Source organism: Aricia agestis, chromosome 2 (assembly GCF_905147365.1).
Source record: "Aricia agestis chromosome 2, ilAriAges1.1, whole genome shotgun sequence".
NCBI lineage: Eukaryota > Metazoa > Arthropoda > Insecta > Lepidoptera > Lycaenidae > Aricia > Aricia agestis.
In genome coordinates, this window is record NC_056407.1 from 1960702 (window position 1) to 1982786 (window position 22085).

The following is a 22085-nucleotide window of genomic DNA, read 5'->3' on the forward strand; positions in this document are numbered from 1 at the left end:
ATATTAATTTCATAATTATTACTTTATCCCTTGGGTAGTTAATTAATTAAATGAATAACCTAATAAATCTTATACAACTATGAAAAACAAAATGACTAAGACAATAAAATGTTTTATTTACATGTTTTACAATCATATTTACAAAAATAACACAACAAAAAATACTCATTCAAGTCATAACAATTTACAATATGCCTAGACACAGCCTAGTTAGCATTTAGAAATAACAATAACAAGCATACTAGATTTACGATCTTAGTAGAAATTTTATAACGGGTTTGGTATTTGGAGAAGAAATCGACAACGGAAAAGACGAAGAAATAGTATTGAGGTTGCTTCTTGGAGTATTTCGAGAGACAACATTAGGAGTATAGTCTACGCGTTCATTTGGAGAACTTTTAAAAACAATTTTAAAAGGTAAACCTTCAATATTGCGTTGGGGTGAATCGACAGGTACATTTTGCAAAACTGTATTGATAGGTACATTATTTGTGTTCACAGATAAAGGAAGGTCTTGGTAAATTATAGTGAGAGGTAGAGAATTTGGAACTGCTTTTGTTTCATGAATATTAAAAGGTAGAGGTACAATATTTTGCAGAGCTACATTTAGAGGCAAGGTATTTGAAATTGTTTCTACAGGTAAGGGAAGATTCTGGTAAGGTATGTAAGGTAACGATTGTACGGGTTTGGTTTCAAATAGTTCCTGTAAAACCAGATCTTGTAAAATCGTATTACCAGGTATGTTATTGTTAACAGGTAGGTTTTGGTAAATTATATTAGGTGAGTTTAAATTTGGAGCGGCCCTCCAAAGGTCATTTGCTATAAATAAGTTTGGACTGACTTCCAAATTTGGTACGGCTATATTGGGAGAAATATTTGCGACTGTGTTTGCTACTGGTAATCTTGATGCAATCATATTAAATTTCTGCTTCAAAGACTCTGGACAGATGTTCGCTAGCGAAGGAGAAGATAGGACTTCTTTTATGATTGGTAGAGCTATTTTAATAGCCGCAGGTGACCCTATATTAGTGTTTTGAAGGAGGTTACTGACTATCATAAGTTGTACCAAGTTGCCCAAATTGTGACAGACAGACGGTGTGCAGTCTGTGATTATAGTGGTTGGGTTGGGAAACTTCATCTGCGTTATCGGAGTCTCTGGGATGAAGACGGGAGCAGGAATTCTTCTTTCCACGATCTCTGGTTGTATGTAGAATTGTGCTGGATACTGAGCGAGACCATTCTGAAATAGAAGATTATACATAATATGATTTAGTAAGAAACGAGCAGGCGAATTGATTAATAGTAATAAGCGCCAACATCCAACAGCAGAGAACAATTAATAAAATTAATCTTTAATCCAAGGTGTTAATTTTCTTTTGTTTTTTGTGCCTCCTGGAAACTAAAATTTAAATATAGCGGCTTACGTATACTGAACAATCAATGCTCTTTCAAGTCCCACGTAAGTCTCAAAATACTAGACGTTGTCCGTAAATTATTTTGTCAATTAACTTTCGCACTTACAACATTGGTAATATTGATTTAAGTTAACTCACTTGCAAAAAACTTAGAAAAATTGCAAATATGATGAACACCATAATATACCCTGATCTCACGTAACACAATATTGTAATGAAGATTTTCTAATACTCTTCACTTATTTATACTTTATCACGGATTCGTGTCCTATCAGATGTTGAATTATAGAGATCATTGATATTATCAATTAACGCGAAACATCTCATTGTAGGCTTTTTTCTTGGCGAGGTGGCTTCCGAGACCTTTCCACGTTGGCCAATAATAGTAAAAAACAGGGCATAATATTCGTATAATAATATATATTATTATCAATTAGTATGATTAAATAAGAGAGGGCCCAACACCGACCCTTGACTAACACCAAAGCCTTAGAAATGATGTCCACGTGAGCTAAAAAATTTGTACTGACAGAGCGTCCAGTGGGCCTAGACAAGCGGCAAGCGATTATCGTAAACGCCAACGCTAACGCCACTAAATGTATGGGATTTGACATTAATTCGCTAGCGAAGCGATGACTTATGTCAAATTGCATACATTTTGTTAGCGTTTACGATAATCGCTTGCCACTTTTCAACTAGGGCAGGACGGAAACCATGCTGGTCATCAGAAAGAATTCCACGGATCTGTTGCATTAATAACACGGAGCTAATCTCCGTGATTAATAACTCCGTGATTAACTAGCTTGACCGAGTTTTGCTCGGTATCCGATGAAAATGACATTTTCTAGAAATGATTCCTAGCTAGATCGATTTATCGCCCCCGAAACCCCCTATATACTAAATTTCGTGAAAATTGTTGGAGCCGATTCCGAGATTCCAATTATCTATACTAATATTATAAATGCGAAAGTATCTCTGTCTGTCTGTCTGTCTCGCTTTCACGCCAAAACTACCGAACCGATTGTAATGAAATTTTGTATACAGATAGTCTAAAGCCTGAGAAAGGACATAGGCTACTTTTTTACTGGAAAAAAGGGTTGTAAGGGGGTGAAAATACGAAAAATTGTTCAAATTAAGTTAGTTCCAAAAATTCATACTAGAATGCGCCGTGCGTCTCTAACATCGCGCTAACGCTTGACCAACATCTTTCTATAAGAGGTGGTATCATCATACATTCAGGTTTCGATTTTTTCGATTGTTATTTCTTTTTTACGTTATTTAATAAGTCAGTACTTTATATTAAATACAGTGACGTAACCTTAAACCTATCAATGATAAATAGTTTATGGGTAAAGTTGTGTTTTGAAAAAAATTGGGGGGCTAAATAAACTTTAAAATTTGGCATAAAATATAAAGTTTTGACACCAATTTTGTTGACATCGCGCGCTATAAACTGAAGTCCACGCGGACGAAGTCGCGGGCAACAGCTAGTATATATATATATATATATATATATATATATATATATATATATATATATATATATATATATATATATATATATATATATATATATATATATATATATATCTCTCTAAATAGTATAAAACAAAGTCGCTTTCCGCTGTCTGTATGTATGTGTGTATGTATGCTTAGATCTTTAAAACTACTCAACGGATTTTGATGCGGTTTTTTTTAATAGATTGAGTGTTTCAAGAGGAAGGTTTATATGTATAACATATGCATAATATGGTAGAGAAACACTGATAATTTTAGAGGTTTCTAATGTTATGTCGTAAATAAATTCATTTTTTTGCGTTTATATTGCAAACGCTGGCTAAACCCTACGAGATAGAACAAAATAATGTACTACAGTATTGTACACCTTAATAAGGTAAACAAAAAAGTCCGCGATGATATATAGACCAGGGTAGAAGCCTTTAAAAATAATGAAATGTGAAAAAAAATTATAATAGAATGAAACCCATTAGAAAAGGAGGGAAATATGATAAAAATTAAAGGAAAAATAATTTACGGGCGATCTGAGGTTGGGAAGGGGATGGGGGTGAGTTTTTAAGGGTAAAAAACGGATTTTCTCGATTTCCGGCAAAACTAAAAGTCCTATCGAAAAAAGTCAAATGGAAAAGTTGTAGATAATAAAAAGATCTAAAACTTTTGTATTTACACTTTTTTCACATAACCTCAAAATTTATGTGAAAAATTCAAAAAACCAAGTTTTTGGTTTTTTATTGTTATCTTTTACAAAAATTATTTTTTTATAACGAAATTTTGTGAAAACTTACCTTTTTATGTCCCAAATACACTGTAATTTATTTAATTAAAAATATTTATTTTTTCACCTTATTTTGAATTAATATCGAAAAAACACCCTAATTTTCAATCGAAAATTCACCCGTCAAAATATCAGCTTTTTTCAAAAAGTTGGTGTGGTTTCTGTTCGTTGAAATCTCTACTTTCCGATGGTGAAAAAAAAAATATATGTTATTATGGTAAATCTTCTCAGAAAACGCAAAAAATAAAAAAAAACTTGAATTTGAAAAACTTTTTTTAATTATTATAAATAATTTTGAGCTATTTATTAAAATTTAGACTTTAATTACTCGAAAAACGTTAGATTACATGTGACGTTGATAACAAAAAAATTGCAAATAAAAATATACTACTATAATTAACAAACAAATAAGTTAATTAAATTAATATTTAATAAGACATCTACAATATTTGGAGAAAGTTGTCTAATTTTCTTTAAATTATATGCGTAGATGCTTATTTATAACTATTTTGAGATAAATTATATATATACCTGAGTGACCTACGAAAAATTGTAGCCCATCAAAAGGTATTTCGTGGAGAAGTGGGGAAGGGGCTAGGCGGGTCTGGGTCTTACTACATACATACCTACTATTATATACTATATATTTCGTAGCAGCTGTTACATTAAATGATATTTTAGTACAAGATAAAAAAATAATTATCTCCTTAATTTTGCACAAACAAATTTAGTTAATCCCATGAAAAAAAATATATTTCAAAATCTATAAAAAATATATTTAAAATCTATAAAAATATATAAAATATATATCGTAAATATATTTCTAATAAAACAAACTTTTGGCCGATTTTCATATATATTTTATACTTTTTTATAGATTTATAATATATTATTTATACATTTTGACATTGATTTCTTTAATTTTTTTTTCATGGGAGTTTATTCACGATTAAATAGTGAAGACATTATTAATTCGATTTTGTCTTTTCAGATTATCAGTATGGATGAATCTGTTTGTATCATTTGCAATAAGGCAGATGATAAGCAAGTGTATGCAATAAAAAGAGCAGCTTTGAATCGTTTAGTGGTATCCAGCAAAAAAAGAATCGACAATAAATACAAAAAATTTGAGACTTTGACATCAGCTTTTATTCATCGAAGTTGTCAAAGTCAATATAATGACGAGACCGCAATAGCTACATTTTGTAGTTCAAGACAAAAAAAAGCAAAGGAAGGAAAAGAAGTAATTAAAGATGCTCTTGGATTTAATTTTGAATCTCATTGCTTTATCTGCGGTGGATTTTTCGGTAATAAATCAAAAGAAAAAATTTCATGTGTTCAAAGCAGCGATACAAGAAATAATGTATTACAGTATATTAAAAAACAGAACACATTAAATGATTTTGATAAATGTAATTAGAATTAAATAAATCAACTTTTTAATTGAAACAAATTGCAGCAATCACATTCTTTAGATGAAATTATTTATAATAATAAAAAAAAATTTTTCGAATTCAAGTTTTTTTTGAATTTTTGCATTTTCTGAGAAGATTTACCATAGTAACATATATATTTTTTTTTACCATCGGAAAGTAGAGATTCCAACGAACAGAAACCACACCAACTTTTTGAAAAAAGCTGATATTTTGACGGGTGAATTTTCGATTGAAAATTAGGGTGTTTTTTCGATATTAATTCAAAATAAGGTGAAAAAATAAATATTTTTAATTAAATAAATTACAGTGTATTTGGGACATAAAAAGGTAAGTTTTCACAAAATTTCGTTATAAAAAAATAATTTTTGTAAAAGATAACAATAAAAAACCAAAAACTTGGTTTTTTGAATTTTTCACATAAATTTTGAGGTTATGTGAAAAAAGTGTAAATACAAAAGTTTTAGATCTTTTTATTATCTACAACTTTTCCATTTGACTTTTTTCGATAGGACTTTTAGTTTTGCCGGAAATCGAGAAAAACCGTTTTTTACCCTTAAAAACTCACCCCCATCCCCTTCCCAACCTCAGATCGCCCGTAAATTATTTTTCCTTTAATTTTTATCATATTTCCCTCCTTTTCTAATGGGTTTCATCCTATTATGATTTTTTTTGGTTTTAAAAATTATCGACCCTGGACTAATATGTCTATTTCTTAGGGATAACTCACAATAGCCATTTTTGTTCTTTACTTTTTACGAAAAATAATGGCTTATTTACGAAGCGATTTTAACAATTTACAACATTAACCCTTATCCAAATAAACATGTTTGGAAGCTAAGACATTAAATGTAGATTATAATTGTCTTTTACACTATACAATTTCGATCAATACTTTAGAAGTTTTCAAACGTATAAACTTACGCGGAATCAAAAAATATGTCGCGCGGCGGCGGCCGAGGGACATAGCGGTTACGGCGGAACCGGCCGGGGGCTCTCATAAGCTTCGGGCTTATGTTATTGTAGTAGATAGTGTATTTCGTCATTGTGTGGTTGTGCAGACGGTAACGCAGAGGAGCAACCACAGCGCTTTCTTTCAGATATTCATTGTTTCTGGTTCTTTGGTTTCTGAATTGTCGATAAAAATATATTTGACTTGGTTAGAAAAACGGACTTTTGTTTTTGCTTTGCGATTGGGTTATTTGTTGCTTTGTGGGTAATCGAGGGAACTCCTCAAAACTTATAGGGAAACGTGTGGTGACTTCGGTTTCGTGAGAAGCATTCTAAGCATATGCTACCAACAAGTAAGATTTTTCACCGAGATATACCTGGTATACCGTGGTTCGGAAGGTGCTGAGAGAACTCCTGATTCTTTATAGATACAAGTTTGGGAGTTTCGGCGTTGTTTTAAGAACAGGAACCATATGCTACTATGCAAATTACATTAATCATCATCATCATCATCATCACTACCATATTATACCATTTCATAGTCTTTTAGATCGAGACTCGAGTTTGTCAAGCGATAATTAAAAAAAAAAACTTTATTTTATTTCTAAAAATAGATTGACGACCTCTGTGGCTCAGTGGTGAGCGCGTTGGTAGCTCAAGCCGGAGGTTGCGGGTTCAAATCCCGCCGACGGAACAAAAAGTTTTCAAAGTTTCTGGGTCATGGATGTGTATTAAATATGTGTATCATATAATAAAAATCTTAAATATATTTATAGTATAAAAGTATTAAATATATTTCCGTTGTCTGGTACCTGTAACACAAGTCCATCAGGTACTTACCACGGGGCCAGACTGACGTGGTGTGAAGCGTCCATAGATAAAAAAAATCTATACCTACCTAATATAATAACATTGAAGAGTATGTTTGCTTGAACGCGTCAATCTCAGGAACTACAGGTCCGATTTAAAAACTTATCTCAGTGTTAGATTGATCATTTATCGAGTAAGACTATAGGCTATATTATATAATATATTATCACGCTAAGACTAATACGACCGAAGAAACTCAGGAAAATGCGGGAAAAACGGGGAAAATATTTTTTATGGGAAAATGTATGGTTTCTGTAAAATTCCTAATTTACGCGGGCGAAGCCGCGCGGGACATCTAGTATATATATATATACAAGAATTGCTCTTTAAAGATATAAGATATAATTAGACGTTATGTAGCGCAAGCTCAAAAACTTTGGCGATAGAAGGCAAGACAGCTATAATAAGGTCTGTGGTTTTCTACTGACAGTCTGATCGCTCGTTTTGGAAATAGGTGTGAAAATCGATAATTTCCATTGGATAGGATATATTCCAGCCCTGAGAGATGTGTTGAACAGGTGATATGTCAAGTTGCATGCTCATTAGGCACGATGGTTTTGAGCTTTAAAGCTTGCCAATAGCCTTTCTTACATCTCCAGGTGTTAAGGATGAAAGAATTATACTAGTTCCCTCAGCATTGACAGCCTGACAGGTTCTAAATTGGGACCTAGTTTAGGTACATCAGGGAGAGAAACGCTAGAGAAGTATTATATAAGAGAGCAAACGCTTCTGTACTTTTAGTTCCTGAGTAGAAGGAACCGTTAAATTATAAATATACAGTTGGTTCAAATCCACCCTTAGATTTCAAATTGGAAATGTGCTGCCAAAATTATTGCTTTGGATATTTGAACAAGTACTTTCTTTCATTTTCAACTCGGAACGCAATTTCTTAAATTGGGTGTAGGTGAGCTCACAACGAGTGCGTTTCCATTTATCATACAGTTGTTTTTTTTAATCAATTTGATAACTATGGCACAACTTAAAGAAACGCTTGCACTTTAAAATTAAAATTTAAAAAAACCAAAATATGGCTTCTGCCAATGTCACTGTCACAATATCATAAAACAATTGTCACATTTCCAGTGAAGCTTAGTGCAAGTTTCTCATAAAAATATTTAAATTTCAGCATAAAAATCACAAATATATAGATAAAAATGGTGGAAGCTCAGAAGTATAGGATAGAACAGGAGATGACCAATCTTGTAAATGAACTAGACAAAAGTTATTTGCGAAAAATGCAGGTTAGTTTTTAGGTTATGTGTAAGTAAGAATCTTATGCAACTCTTGTATTAAATTAATAAAATAACATTTATATTCCCGTGTTGTTATTGTTTCAATATTCCACTTTAGTATCTTACATAAAAAGACAATCATTATTATTGTTAATTTCATTAAATTTAAAATACATCTCCAACTATTGGTTAGTAATGTTCTGTTACATAACTTATTACTATTTATTTTACTGTAATATATATTTTAAACCTTTCATTAGTTCACTAAACCTAAAGTGTGACTTTTGTTTGCTGTGAAAATTAGAATATTTTCTTTTTTTTAATAATTTGTTTAAAGACACAAATTATTTGACATGATTTTTTTCAGGGTGATATGCACAGATGTGCAGCTAAATGTTGTGACGACCCACAGTCCTCACTGGAGAGAGTACATGGCTGTATAGAGAACTGCACAACTCAACTAAATCAAGCAAATAATTATGTTCAGGTAATATCAGTAAAACAATTTTTTTAGTAGGTTTGTTCTCACCAATGCTATTGATATATTTTGATAAAAACATTAAAGTTTAGAGAGCTTTAACTACTGCCTTGCAACATTTTCCAATGAAATGAACCAGAAAACGTCCAGATTGATTATCTGATTGTGAAAATGTCCACAAACACTAGCAACAAAGAATTTCTGCTCTAATATTACAAGTTGCACTTCGGGTCCTTAAAATCCCAATTGTTTATTATAATATTGCTGCTTACATGTTGTTTTCGAAATGTTCATGTTGTGGACTGACTTATAATAATTTTTTTGTTTTAAATTTCAGAATGAAATAAACTCCTTACAAAACAGACTGCAGCGATGTGTGATGGATTGCAACGACTTGGCACGAGACAAGCTGGGCGCTGATCCTAGTCAAGAAGTTGTAAGTTGTGTACAATATTTTAAATAGAAATAAAATGTAAATAATGGGGTAGAAAACAATACTCAACTTGGACACCACAACACTGCATACATATTTTGTTAAAAAACAGTCTTACAACATTTCTTCCCCACAGTTAGAATATTTTTATGCATGAGATTTATAATAAATCTTGTTAATAAGTATTTTTAAATATTTGTCATACTCATGAGATTTATTTTAGTTTATATAAATATCTAGGATTTATTATATATTCGTATAATCTGGGAGCACAGCAGTGCTCCAGCCAAGCTTTTTAGCAAAGGCACGGCCTTAGCATACTTTTCTCGAAGCGGTTCGCGGCTTTTTCACACCCCCTTTATCTTCGATGTTAACAAAGCTAGGGATTTAGAATTTCGGTGACTAGAAGCAAGTATTAAAACTAGCTTAACCTACAAATTACATAACATTTCGATAAATAGTTTAATAGTTATGGATGATCAAAGTTACTACATTTTGTCACTCACTGACTGACAAATCATCAAAATTCTAAGGTACTTCTAGCAGACTTAGAACCTTGAAATTTGGCAACAAGGTAGGTCGTTATCCACAATGAAAGGAAAAATTATGAAACTGGCCAAGTGCGAGTCGGACTGGCGTACATAGGGTTCCGTACCGTAAATTTGTATGGGAGCCCCACTTAAATCACAAGTTTATGTACTTCTTATTACTTATTATTAAAGTTGAAATACAATTAAGTATTTTCTAAAATTTTCAAAAACCTTACTGTTACCATTATGGATATAGAGCAAAAAACGTGTTTGTTGTATGAGACCCCCGATTAATCATTTATTTTATTTTAGTTGGACTATTAGCTTTTATAGCGATAACAAAAGTACATAATTTGTAAAAAATTAAAATATCTAGCTATTGCGGTTCTCGAGATCTAGCCATCTAGCCTCGTGATACACGAACGGACGACAGATAGACAGCGAAGTCTAGACTCATTAGGAATAGGCTCCCGTTTTGATCCTTAGGGCAAGGAAACCTAAAAACTGAAAAGTATAATATAACTTTATTAAATAAAAGAAAAGATTTTTATGTTTGTGGCTTTGCAAGAACATTAAAAATGAGTTTCGACTTCATAATAATTATTTTACGTACAAAAGGAAAAATAGTGTTAACAAAGTTAACAATGAAACTATGACAATTAAATTCGATTAAAATATAAATGAAATCAGAACTGCGAATTACGATGTACACTCCATACGCGCTTGATAGATGGTGTAGCACTCCCTTTATATCGCGGTATCGCTTGTTTGCAAAGTATAATTATTATGGTTTAAAAAAATCCGGGATAGGTCGTAATACTCAATCGAAAGTAACATCGGTGCACGAATAACCTCCTGAAAGTTCAAAAGTTGTTGGGCTATCGTCATAGAATTTGTACTTTGTAGAAGTACCTACCTGTTATTATCAATTAATTTTACGACCTAGAATATATACCTAGAGATAGAGAATGGGTGCTAAGCTGAGTACAGAAAAGTTTTAACGTGACCTGAAAAGAAAAGAAACCTTAAAAAAAGAAATGAAATCCCACCAAAACATTAAATGTAAGAAGGAGCCAAGCAAAATATTGCATAGCCATGCAATATATCTATCGTAAAAAGTTTTCAGATCACATTCAAGCCAAGCTTTTAACTTATTTTGTAATTTAAATCAACATTCAGTGAATTTATCAATAGTTTTCTTTATTTTATAATTATTATAGTGGCTTGGCAATGAGCACTAGAGAAATAATCAGCGACAGATTGAATATATTGGGTACCATCGTCCACATGCGTCGTTACATACTAAAAATGAAATCAGAACTGCGAATTACGATGTACACTCCATACGCGCTTGATAGATGGTGTAGCACTCCCTTTATATCGCGGTATCGCTTGTTTGCAAAGTATAATTATTATGGTTTAAAAAAATCCGGGATAGGTCGTAATACTCAATCGAAAGTAACATCGGTGCACGAATAACCTCCTGAAAGTTCAAAAGTTGTTGGGCTATCGTCATAGAATTTGTACTTTGTAGAAGTACCTACCTGTTATTATCAATTAATTTTACGACCTAGAATATATACCTAGAGATAGAGAATGGGTGCTAAGCTGAGTACAGAAAAGTTTTAACGTGACCTGAAAAGAAAAGAAACCTTAAAAAAAGAAATGAAATCCCACCAAAACATTAAATGTAAGAAGGAGCCAAGCAAAATATTGCATAGCCATGCAATATATCTATCGTAAAAAGTTTTCAGATCACATTCAAGCCAAGCTTTTAACTTATTTTGTAATTTAAATCAACATTCAGTGAATTTATCAATAGTTTTCTTTATTTTATAATTATTATAGTGGCTTGGCAATGAGCACTAGAGAAATAATCAGCGACAGATTGAATATATTGGGTACCATCGTCCACATGCGTCGTTACATACTAAAAAACACTTTACGCTTGCCGTTTGTGTAAGTATGAACTACCCAAATATGAAGTTTTATATTTGTTTTTTTTTTGTGCTCATTGCCGGGCCACTATATAGAATTTCTTAAATCGGTCCTACTGGACCGATTTAAGAAATTCTTTTACAACTGGAACAGCGTTGCCAGACATCCCGATTTTGGCGGGACGTCCCGATTTTTTCATCAAAATTAAATGTCCCGCGCGGGACAGGCTCAGTCCCGCTTTTCGGGTAAAGCCCGAACGTACATGCAGCGTGCTGAGAAAGAAAGGTGCGTAATGAAGATAAAAGTACGGGAGGTAGAGGGGTGGATTTTCTTCGGCTACTTTAGCTATTTTTTGTCACGTAAGCGTTATTATAACGCAAATAAAAAGATAAAAAATGAAAAAAAAAACTTTTTTTTGCAGTGTCCCGCTTTTGACTGAAGAATCCCGCTTTTTTCTCCAAAAGTTTGAAAGTCCTGACTTGGTACAAAAAAATCTGACAACGCTGAACTGGAATCATACATTATTTCTGCTGAACATAGGCAAAATTTTATTTTGGAAAAACATAGGGTTCTGTAAGATATTTGGGTTTTTCGGACGCAAGGTGTAAAAAATCAACCAGAAAAGTTACTTATTTTGTGAACGCTGCCTAATCTATAAAAGATAGAACCATAAAATGTTCCAAGTAATTGTAGATCTTATAAATATCTACAAAAAAGTCCATGACACATTGACACACTATACCTATCTATGTCGAGTGAGGCACAATAACCATTTTTCTTATTTAAAAATATTGTTTTTTTTTGGACTAAGTATGTACATTCAAACGCGTTATTTTACTTATGCTATTAATCCTTGTCTAAATAAATTATATCATCATTAAGTACAGTTTATGTAGATAATATTAAAATTGGACGTTTGGTTTTGAAATTAAAATATCACGATAGTGGGCGTCACCGAGGGGTGTACGTGCGGGAGGAAGACAATCTGTGCAGGGTGCAGCCAGCGTATAATGACTGCGTCGTCGATGTTAGTGTCGGAGTCTGTGAATTGACCTGGGAATAATTTTGCTGACCGTGTCTTTCCTGGGTAGGCTTTTTGCAGCGGTAACCGACATCCACGCGGTCGGAGCCGCGGGCGATCGCTAGTATTTTATAGTATCAATCTAAATAAAGCTGCAGTTGCTATAATATTAATGTGATCATTTTAATTTACAGATAGACAAGTGCACAATACAATTTGAGAACTGCGCCATCAAATGTGTGGACAAGCACATAGGCCTTATTCCTAGCATGATGAAGACAATGAAGAAAGTACTGGCGAGCGGCAAACCACCTCCGATGACTAATGCATGAAACCTGGTTATAGAATATAAGACTTTAGTTTGTAGTACAGTCTGTCAAAAAAGGAAAGATGCTGAACTGAGTATGTAGGTATCACCCTGACACAAATTTTATTTGATTCAATATTATTTAGTGGTAATTTTTTATTTGTATGTTTCTATCGCATTGGGGTAAATACTGTAATAGTAGAAATAAGTATGGAAATAAAGAAATAAAATAAACAATATTATACTTTTAATATGATTTTAAAATTATGCTTGGTGTCTACTTTTTTTGACAAGCTGTATTGATTGAGGTTATTATTTGTGGGTCAAACCCTGATGAAATTGTTGATAATCCTATGTATTACATAGTACACTACATCAATTATTTTGGATGATATTAAATGATGTGTTTTGGGGATGCGAAGGCACTTATTGCAAGAATTTTTTTACCAAGTCAGCGTATATGTCATGTACGTTTTTGATTTATTTAATTTACAGTTACTACTTGGTTACTACTGCCCCCGTAGACAAGTGGCAAAACGCTAACGCTAACGCTAACCCCAGCGCAACAAAATGTATGCGATTTGACATTAGTATTCGCTAGCGAAGCGATGACTTATGTCAAATCGCATACATTTTGTAGCGCTAGATTTGCCACTTGTCTACAAGCCCTGTTGTTGTTATTGTCTATGTACTGTACACTTACGTTTTTTGTTCTGTCACCCAAGGAATGTTGAAAAATCTAACAAATCAAATCTGCAAACTTGTACAACTTTTTTAGCTAAAATTCTTATATCTGCTAAGCTTTAAGCATTAATTAAATGTGTAAATAAACCTAGGTGCCGACCGTAGGAGTTTTATTCTACGTGCAAATTGTTGTATCTTTTACGACACTTTCACATAAATAATAAAATTGTTGTAACAACAGATTTTTGGAACTGAGTACAAAGCATTTATAACTAGCATTTGTTTGAAATAAAATGTTACAATTTATGTTCGGTTTTTCTGTACTTTAGCCCTCACTTACTCACTTAGTAAAATGTTTCCGTATAAAATTATAAGTAACTATTGAGCGTAAATTATTATTATCAATATGAGCACCTACACATTTATACATAGAATTGTAGTAAGCTGTAGGCTTTCTAATAAGATATTTCATATTAGATAACCGTAAAGACTACTTTAAATTCCCATATCTAGTTAAAGGCCTATCAACTACATTTTTGTCGCTCCAGTGCCGTTCCAACGATGGCACAGCGGCAACATAAATGGTTGTTATAATGAAGGGTACAGGCAAACAGGGAATGTCCTAGTGAAATGATTTTGAGAAAAACGGTTGTCATTACCGGTATGAACATTCCCAGGCAGTGCCGGTCCTAGGATGGTGCGAGCGGTGCGACCGCACCGGGCGCCGTCAACTTGACGCCTGGCTGAAGGCTGGGATAATTCCATACCTACTACATATAGCGGATTCCCAATCAGCAGTATGGAATTAAAGCACACTTGCCGGGGTGGCGCGCTTTGCCGCATTCACTATAGGTATCTATAGGCAAAGATTTGCTTTCAAGTAGAGTTCAGAAAAAAATGTGACATTCCCTGATCTTTGCCTACCCTTCATAATATTAGGAATTAAGATTTAGGTTCGGCCTCATCCTGGCGAACCTCGATTTTAGGTTTTATTATATATTTTATAAACTAGATAGTAGATTTTATAAAGCTTTATCATCAATTACACAATTAATACTGCTGTAGCCCAAATAGGCTTTTAGTACTTAAATTTTGTATTGCAGTGGTTCCTGAAATTTCCAGTAGGCTATTAAAAAGCTCATTGAAATTAATGAAAGTTTTGCGTTTTTGCCGACGTACTGGGAACTTTGAGTACACTATTTAATATAATAATAGGTAAGTATAATAGTTACAGAGAACTATTTTATAAGTTATAACTGTTAGGTATTTAAATGTACAATATGATTAAAATTAATGTTACATTAACTCTCTTCTACTTTTTAGCAATACAATTATTATAGGAACAAGTTTTGAAACTTCCTATAACTTCTTACATACTGACATTGTTTTGTAACTGATAAGGATTCGACATCTGATACTAGGTATATAATTACACAATAATAATAATTGTGTCACCTTTATTATAAAAGAGGAAATAATATTTCTAACTGTTTATATCGATTTTGTTATTCTTTGGAGGTAAGTTTTGGTTACCCATTAACTAACATACTTTCCTAACAGTTGCTTTATAAAGCAATTGAAAATTAGCGATCTTTATAAGTTTAATTTAAATAAAAATTTAAATTTCTTACAGACAACATGAAAATCACCCTACTTCTCCTATCGATTTTACTCATACACACAGTCACATGTCAACGACGGGGCCCCTGGCGAGGAATGCGGCCCCCACCACGACGGCTACCTCCCTGTATAGAAGAACGGCTCCGGAGTATTGCTCCAAATCTACCAAACTACAGAACCCCAGAAATACCAGCTATCAGACCACCAGAAGTACCGGTAGCTCCATGCAAGATTGAAGCGCCATCTACTTTGGAAGCTGTTGCGCAGTTGGTGCAGAATATACCGAAGCCAGATATTCCAACAGCAGATTTGTACCAAAATGTTCTGCTGTCTCCGAATATTTTTGGTATGATGCCGAACCAGATGCCAAATCAAATTGTGCCAAACCAGATTGCGCCAAACCAAATTGTGCCAAACCAAATGTTGCCAACCCAAATTGCGCCAAACCAGATTGTGCCAACCCATATCGTGCCAAACCAAATTATACCAAACCGACTTTTACCGCCCGAAATACCTAGAAACTACCAAATTCCAATGCAGAATTTGCAATACTTAAATCTGTTGATACCTAAGCCAGAAATAAGAGAAATTCCAGTTGAGATACCGAGAGCGGAGAAGATCATTGTGCAGCCAAGCCCGACTGTGGAGGCAGAACAGCCCTGTCCTTGTAAATCTCCTCCATCTATGAACCCATTCTTGCCTGCGGCGTCTCCAGTATCGCCGTGGATGGCTTCCAATTTTCCGGCAGTCTCCAGCCAGTCTCGGAGTCACTTCCTACGTAAAATACCTATACCTCCCCCCACTGTATAGAATATATGTTTCCAGTTATTTATTGTTAGTGTTAAGTTATTTATTTGAAATAAATTATTGAGAAATATAAACTTATTATTTTACTCTTGTACCTTTCATCCCTTTCTCTTTCTTCTTTTCTACTTTTATACAAAAATCTAATCTTTTGTACTTTCCTACAAAAAATCTATACACTATCAATATCACTTTGTTCCGTTAAACCCTAAGCTATATACTATATAGTACATAAGCATAATATTATGCTATAAGCATAGAGTTTACTTTGAAAGTAGAGTCTAATTTTTATAGTAATGTGCCTACATCATATATTTTTTTAGGGTTCCGTACCCAAAGGGTGAAAACGGGACCCTATTCATGAGACTTCGATGTCTGTCTGTCTCCAGGCTGTATCTCAAGAACCGCTATAGCTAGAGTTCTGAAATTTTCACAGATTGTGTAATGTGTATATCAGCTGTTGTCGCTATAACAACAAATACTAAAAACAAAATAAAATTAATATTTAAAGGGGGCTCCCATACAACGAACGTGATTTTGTGGCCTTTTTTGCTCGATATCAATAATGGCAACAGGTAGGCACTTGATATTTTCACAAAGGCCTTAATTATATGTCTACTTCAATATTTAAAAATATAATTATATTATTAATTAAATAATAATTTATTTTATTAATTATATAATTAATTTATTTTAATTAATTTTTTAATTAAGTAATTAAATTAATTATTATTATTCCCATACAAAAACACAACTTTTCGCCTATTTTTTCTTTTTTCTTTATAACGGTCGGACTCGCGCACGAAGGGTACCGTACCCTTCGTGCGCGAGTCCGACTCGCACTTGCCCGATTTTTTAGATTTATCATGTGTATCTTGCCTATTCTGACCTACGGCGCCCAATCATGGTCTTTGACAGTTTCACAGAAGTCCCAACTCGGAGTCTGCCTTGACGAGCTATGGAACGCAGCATCTTAGGTGTAAAAACTGACCAAGTGCATGTCAAGCCACGCGCAATATAGGATTGCGTAGTACCGCTAGTTTTTGATAATTTTTGTATGGTCAATTAATGTACAATTACATATTTTATAACGTGTTTTACACTTCTAACAACATCATCTCTGTTAGGTTGGATTGCACCAGAGGTGTGGTTAAAGTTAAAGTTATGGTTATAGTTAAGGCAAATTTAACTTTAACTTTATTCTTAACTTTGCCCGGAGAAATTGACAGATGACAGCTGATCCAACAAGGTTATAAATGCACGTGGGCGGGGGCGCTGCTGGTAAAGGAGAACTGTCAAAAATGGCGTTTTTGTATGATGACAGCGTTAGTTCCTTTTTCGCCACATGCATTTAAAACCTTGTCGAGCTCTATGGTTATGGTTAAATATGGCGTCTTAATGGCGTCCATTTATAACTTTAACTAAAGATTTTTTTTGACATTTTGCATTGTAGTTAAAGCTAAAGTCAAAGTTAAATTTACAGTTAAAGTTAAAGTTAGTTGGTGCAACCCAGTCTTAATGTTCAAAGGAACGAAAAGTTCCTTTATACTTCACCGAATATTTTTTAGTTGATCGACTATTACTCAATAACTTATGAAGTCTTCTTAGCCGTGATAATTTTCCTTTTAAGTTCAGCATATTACCTACTCTACACTATTTGATGTAAATAAAAGTGGCATACAATTTTTTTGCCAAATGAAATACGGTGTGCACCATCAGACAAGGCGGGGTTTCGGCATCCGATAGCTCGGTGGATGAAGACATTTTAGTTTATAGGTTTTCTTTAAAGTAAAATTGCATGACCAAGGCTATCATTAAATATATCTTTTGTTATAGATTTCCGAACCCAGTTATTTATTTTTACACGCCTGTTTAGGTTTAAAAATAGTTCAGAAAAAGTTTATCTTTCAAGCTCCGCGTTCGACTTGACTCTAACCCAGAATAATAGTTTTCATGAACTTATTTCATCAAGTACCTACTTGCAGAGTTCGTTATTCTTGCAGGATAACCGTTTGGGGTCCCAATTTTCGGCGGTTATAGTTCAAATATCTTTGATCACTAATATACAAGATACACAGTCCCATACAAAACCTCTCGAAAATCTGTCGCCGAGTAATAGAGTTTAGTATACATTTATCTAAAATCAACCTTAATCACAGTTATTAAAGATCTTTTTATAAAACAATGTACATGTGTGTTTACAAAGCAATAATTTTTTACGAACGACGCACGCTTCAAACTAAATTCAACCATCCGCGTATATGTCTTAAAGTTTAAATTATTACAATGCCAAAAAAAGAACTTCAATTTTACGGCCGCACTTCGCCGCTGGAACAGGGCGAAGTGAAGTATGAGTGGAGTCGAACTGTTCAACATTTTTTTGTTGATTGTAATAATTTTATTAGTCCATTTTTAATTTTTCCGAAGTTTAATGTAATTATTTTTTACTTGTAATATTATGTTGTTCTAATATGTTTAATTTTATAGTTAACTAAAATATACGTGTACGAGTATACATTGAATATAAATGCTTAGAACATACAACGCTCGCTAAAGTCGGCTTGAAAAATTCTTCGCATCTTTGCCGTGCTATAACTGATATCCAATCTCCACATCTAACTGGATCTCGAGGAAACCTAAAAAAATAATATTCCGCAATAAAATAAATGATAATTAATAGCGACTCCACCAAATAGAACAGAAACACAGTGTATAACCCGAACATTTCAAGTGGGCATGATAAACTACGATAAGTACCTACCTTTAGTATGAGTATTCGCAATTGAGATGGATTATACTTCGTGATGTTTTATTTACAACTTAATTTTAAAACTGTTTTTTGTTGATTTCTTAACGAAATACCAATATTTACAATACAGCTGTATGAAATATATTAGGATAAAATTAATACTTACCGGAAATGTGAAATTCCATCCTTTTTTTGCGTTTTAAACGTATGGTTGAACGAGCACTGGGGCATGTTTCCCAGCGGAGCGTTCGAGCACTACTAAATCGAATGTCCACCAGAATGTTGCGTTTGGTGCTCTTTTAGTGAGGTCGTTTTTTGCCGCGGACTGTGTATCTTGTATATTAGTGATCGAAGTCAAAGATGGATGAATCAACGGACAGACGGATAATATGACAAAACTATATTACTTATAAAGTTTCTAAACTGAACTACAAAACTCTGAAAAAATTACCTACCTGTAGTGTTTAATAAATAATTATATTTTTTCCTTTGGATGTAAGTGTAACGTAGCTAATTAGCTATATACTGGCTTACTGTAGAACACCCGTAATTCAAAGGAAACTTATCAAAATTTTTAACAGGGGTTTGAGAAGCAACTGATAATTTGATGGGGAAACAACGATATCTATATTATTATGAAAGCTGGTGAAATTACTGAAATAATTATGGAAATACTTTCGATATTTCCACCGATAATACCTTCACCTACATAAAAAGGTGACCCGCATTTTATTCGTGTCAGTAGGATGTATTCTTTGGCGTTTATTTTGGCCGTCACCTTTTTAAATGTAAGTTTTTGTTTGTCATAATAATATTTATTTGCTCTAAAACATGGTTACTTAATAATAATTAGTTCTTACAGTTTGTTTACAGTGTTTTGCGTGCAAAATTGTTACAAAATTTGTAAACAATAGCGTGTAAAATTGTTATTCCTTGGATAAGATTAGGTCTATTAAATGATAAGGCACAATGAGCAGATGGATAGAGGATACCTTTTAGCTTACCTTAATGCTCTGGTGTTAGGTTATACGGCCTGGGCCTGTAGACAAGCGGCAAAGCGCTAACGCTAGCGCTACAAAATGTATGCGATTTGACATAAGTCATCGCTTCGCTAGCGAATACTAATGTCAAATCCATACATTTTGTAGCGCTAGCGTTAACGTTAGCGTAAGCGTTTTGCCACTTGTCTACGGGGGCTGTAGACAAGTAGCAAAGCGCTAACGCTAACGCTGACGCTAGCGCTACAAAGCTCTATTTGCCGTGAAAATAAATAGAACTATCCAGGTATACGTCGCTCTTTTGGCAAAAATGTTTCCTTATAATTCCACACCACTAAACAAATAACTTGACAAAGCTCGCGCTTAGAGTTTATAATAAATTTTGTTCATATTTTTATACAGCCTTGTGTAGTAGTTTCCAAAATTTTATACTAGTGTCTTTATTATATTATTATTATATAAAATTTTATACTAGATCAGAACGCTCATAATAGCAGGCATTTTGAGCGTTTTGATTGATGAACATCAAATGGTACGCGGGCATTATGTGTAAGTATAGAATATAGATCATGCAATGTTTTTTTTTCTTAGGTGGACTGCAAGCAACTGCTTGTCTCGTACCCGCTGAGAGAGACATGTGGCCCACCACCTCCTTTATACGTACCACCCCCACCATTATGCGCCCCACCCGTGCCAGCATGTCCCCCACCCGTTCCAGTTTGTGCCCCACCGGCTCCAGCCTGTCCTCCACCCGTTCCAGTTTGTGCCCCACCGGCTCCAGCCTGTCCTCCACCCGTTCCAGTTTGTGCATCACCCGCTCCAGTCTGCGCCCCAACAGTTCCAGTTTGTGCCTCACCAGCTCCAGTCTGTGCCACAGCCGTTGCCCTACCCTTCGTCACAGACCTCCGAACCTGCCCCGACTTTTACTTCACTGATATCCTCCTATCCCCCATAGGGTCTCTAGACCCTATTTTCTCCATTTATGGGTGTCCCGAGCCAGCCACACCAGTTCCACCTGCTTCTCCACTGAAGGCACTGTCGTGTTCGTGTGGTCCGCCTCCAGGGTTCACCGAGGACTACTCCTGCGACTGCTTCTTGAAGAGAGGATGCATCCCCCCTCCCTTCATATAAGTTATTTATTTTAGAATAGAATAAAGTAAATTAAATACCTATTTATAGGATTCTTGTGTTTAATTTGTTTTACCAATAATATATAGATGTACGAGCTTTTACCCGCGGCTTCGCTCGCGTTAAGAATTATAACTTAAAAATAATATTATACTTATATAAACTTTCATCCGCTATTTTAACCCCCTGGAGGTGCCTACGTCATATCATCTACCTGCATGCCAAATTTGAGCCCGATCGGACCAGTTGTTTGGGCTGTGCGTTGATAGATCACCATGTCAGTCAGTCACCTTTGAGTTTTATATATATACTAGATGTCCCGCGCGGCTTCGCCCGCGTAAATTAGAAATTTTACAGAATCCGTAGGTACATTTTCCCATAAAAAATATTTCCCCCGTTTTTCCCACATTTTCCTGAGTTTCTTCTGTCGTATTAGTCTTAGAGTAATAATATAATATAACCTTCTCGATAAATGATGAGTCTTACTCGATAAATGATCTATCTAACACTGAGATAAGTTTTTAAATCGGACCTGTAGTTTCTGAGATTGACGCGTTCAAGCAAACATACTCTTCAGGTTTATAATATTAGGTAGATATAGATTTTTTTTAATTATCGCTTGACAAACTCGAGTCTCGATCTAAAAGACTATGAAATGGTATAATATGGTAGTGATGATGATGATGATGATGATGAAGAATGTAATTTGCATAGTAGCATATGCTTTCTGTTCTTAAAACAACGCCGAAACTCCCAAACTTGTATCTATAAAGAATCAGGAATTCTCTCAGCACCTTCCGAACCACGGTATACCAGGTATATCTCGGTGCAAAATCTTACTTGTTGGTAGCATATGCTTAGAATACTTCTCACGAAACCGAAGTCACCATATGTTTCCCTATAAGTTTTGAGGAGTTCCCTCGATTACTTATGGATCCTTCATCAGATCACCACTTTTCTGAATATAATACCAAATTGGGATGATACCCTATATACCAAAAGAAAAATTTTGAAAATCGGTTAACAAACGGCGGAGTAATCGTTGAATATAAGAAAACGAACATAACACCTCCCCCATTTTGAAAGCCGGTTAAAATTGTAGCCTATGTGTTATTTATTTAATATTTTAATCAGCACATGAATTGAATAACAAAATTTTTTTCAAATTAATCGTAGCACCATCTGTCAGGACAAACTAAAA

General features: G+C 34.0%; 4 protein-coding genes across 4 annotated transcripts; 3 read left to right on the plus strand and 1 right to left on the minus strand.

Moving 5' to 3' along the window:
• Positions 1-129: 129 nt before the first annotated feature.
• LOC121739079 lies at positions 130-1735 on the minus strand. Its single transcript, XM_042131400.1, has 2 exons — positions 1554-1735; positions 130-1240 (listed from the first exon to the last, which is right to left on the minus strand). Exons 1-2 carry the CDS (start codon positions 1593-1595, stop codon positions 248-250), a joined length of 1035 nt encoding a protein of 344 aa, XP_041987334.1. The 5' UTR covers positions 1596-1735; the 3' UTR covers positions 130-247.
• Positions 1736-8030: 6295 nt separating this feature from the next.
• On the plus strand, positions 8031-13433 carry LOC121739068 (protein FAM136A). Its single transcript, XM_042131389.1, has 4 exons — positions 8031-8203; positions 8562-8681; positions 9010-9108; positions 12789-13433. Exons 1-4 carry the CDS (start codon positions 8117-8119, stop codon positions 12924-12926), a joined length of 444 nt encoding a protein of 147 aa, XP_041987323.1. The 5' UTR covers positions 8031-8116; the 3' UTR covers positions 12927-13433.
• Positions 13434-15062: 1629 nt separating this feature from the next.
• LOC121739532 (proline-rich protein 36-like) lies at positions 15063-16086 on the plus strand. Its single transcript, XM_042132052.1, has 2 exons — positions 15063-15103; positions 15219-16086. Exon 2 carries the CDS (start codon positions 15224-15226, stop codon positions 16013-16015), a length of 792 nt encoding a protein of 263 aa, XP_041987986.1. The 5' UTR covers positions 15063-15103; positions 15219-15223; the 3' UTR covers positions 16016-16086.
• A 3380-nt stretch (positions 16087-19466) lies between these two features.
• LOC121739216 (pollen-specific leucine-rich repeat extensin-like protein 3) lies at positions 19467-20928 on the plus strand. Its single transcript, XM_042131573.1, has 2 exons — positions 19467-19546; positions 20348-20928. Exons 1-2 carry the CDS (start codon positions 19505-19507, stop codon positions 20885-20887), a joined length of 582 nt encoding a protein of 193 aa, XP_041987507.1. The 5' UTR covers positions 19467-19504; the 3' UTR covers positions 20888-20928.
• The last annotated feature ends 1157 nt before the right edge of the window (positions 20929-22085 follow it).

Excerpts from the sequence above, each read along its gene's own strand:
- LOC121739079 (XM_042131400.1), bottom strand. The coding sequence starts at position 1,595 with ATGGTGTTCATCATATTTGCAATTTTTCTAAGTTTTTTGCAA. Across the intron at positions 1,241-1,553 it reads TTTTTCTAAGTTTTTTGCAA|AATGGTCTCGCTCAGTATCC; the intron begins GTGAGTTAACTT and ends CTTCTATTTCAG.
- LOC121739068 (XM_042131389.1), top strand. The coding sequence starts at position 8,117 with ATGGTGGAAGCTCAGAAGTATAGGATAGAACAGGAGATGACCAATCTT. Across the intron at positions 8,204-8,561 it reads GTTATTTGCGAAAAATGCAG|GGTGATATGCACAGATGTGC; the intron begins GTTAGTTTTTAG and ends GATTTTTTTCAG. Across the intron at positions 8,682-9,009 it reads AAGCAAATAATTATGTTCAG|AATGAAATAAACTCCTTACA; the intron begins GTAATATCAGTA and ends TTTAAATTTCAG.
- LOC121739532 (XM_042132052.1), top strand. The coding sequence starts at position 15,224 with ATGAAAATCACCCTACTTCTCCTATCGATTTTACTCATACACACAGTC.
- LOC121739216 (XM_042131573.1), top strand. The coding sequence starts at position 19,505 with ATGTATTCTTTGGCGTTTATTTTGGCCGTCACCTTTTTAAAT. Across the intron at positions 19,547-20,347 it reads TGGCCGTCACCTTTTTAAAT|GTGGACTGCAAGCAACTGCT; the intron begins GTAAGTTTTTGT and ends TTTTTTTCTTAG.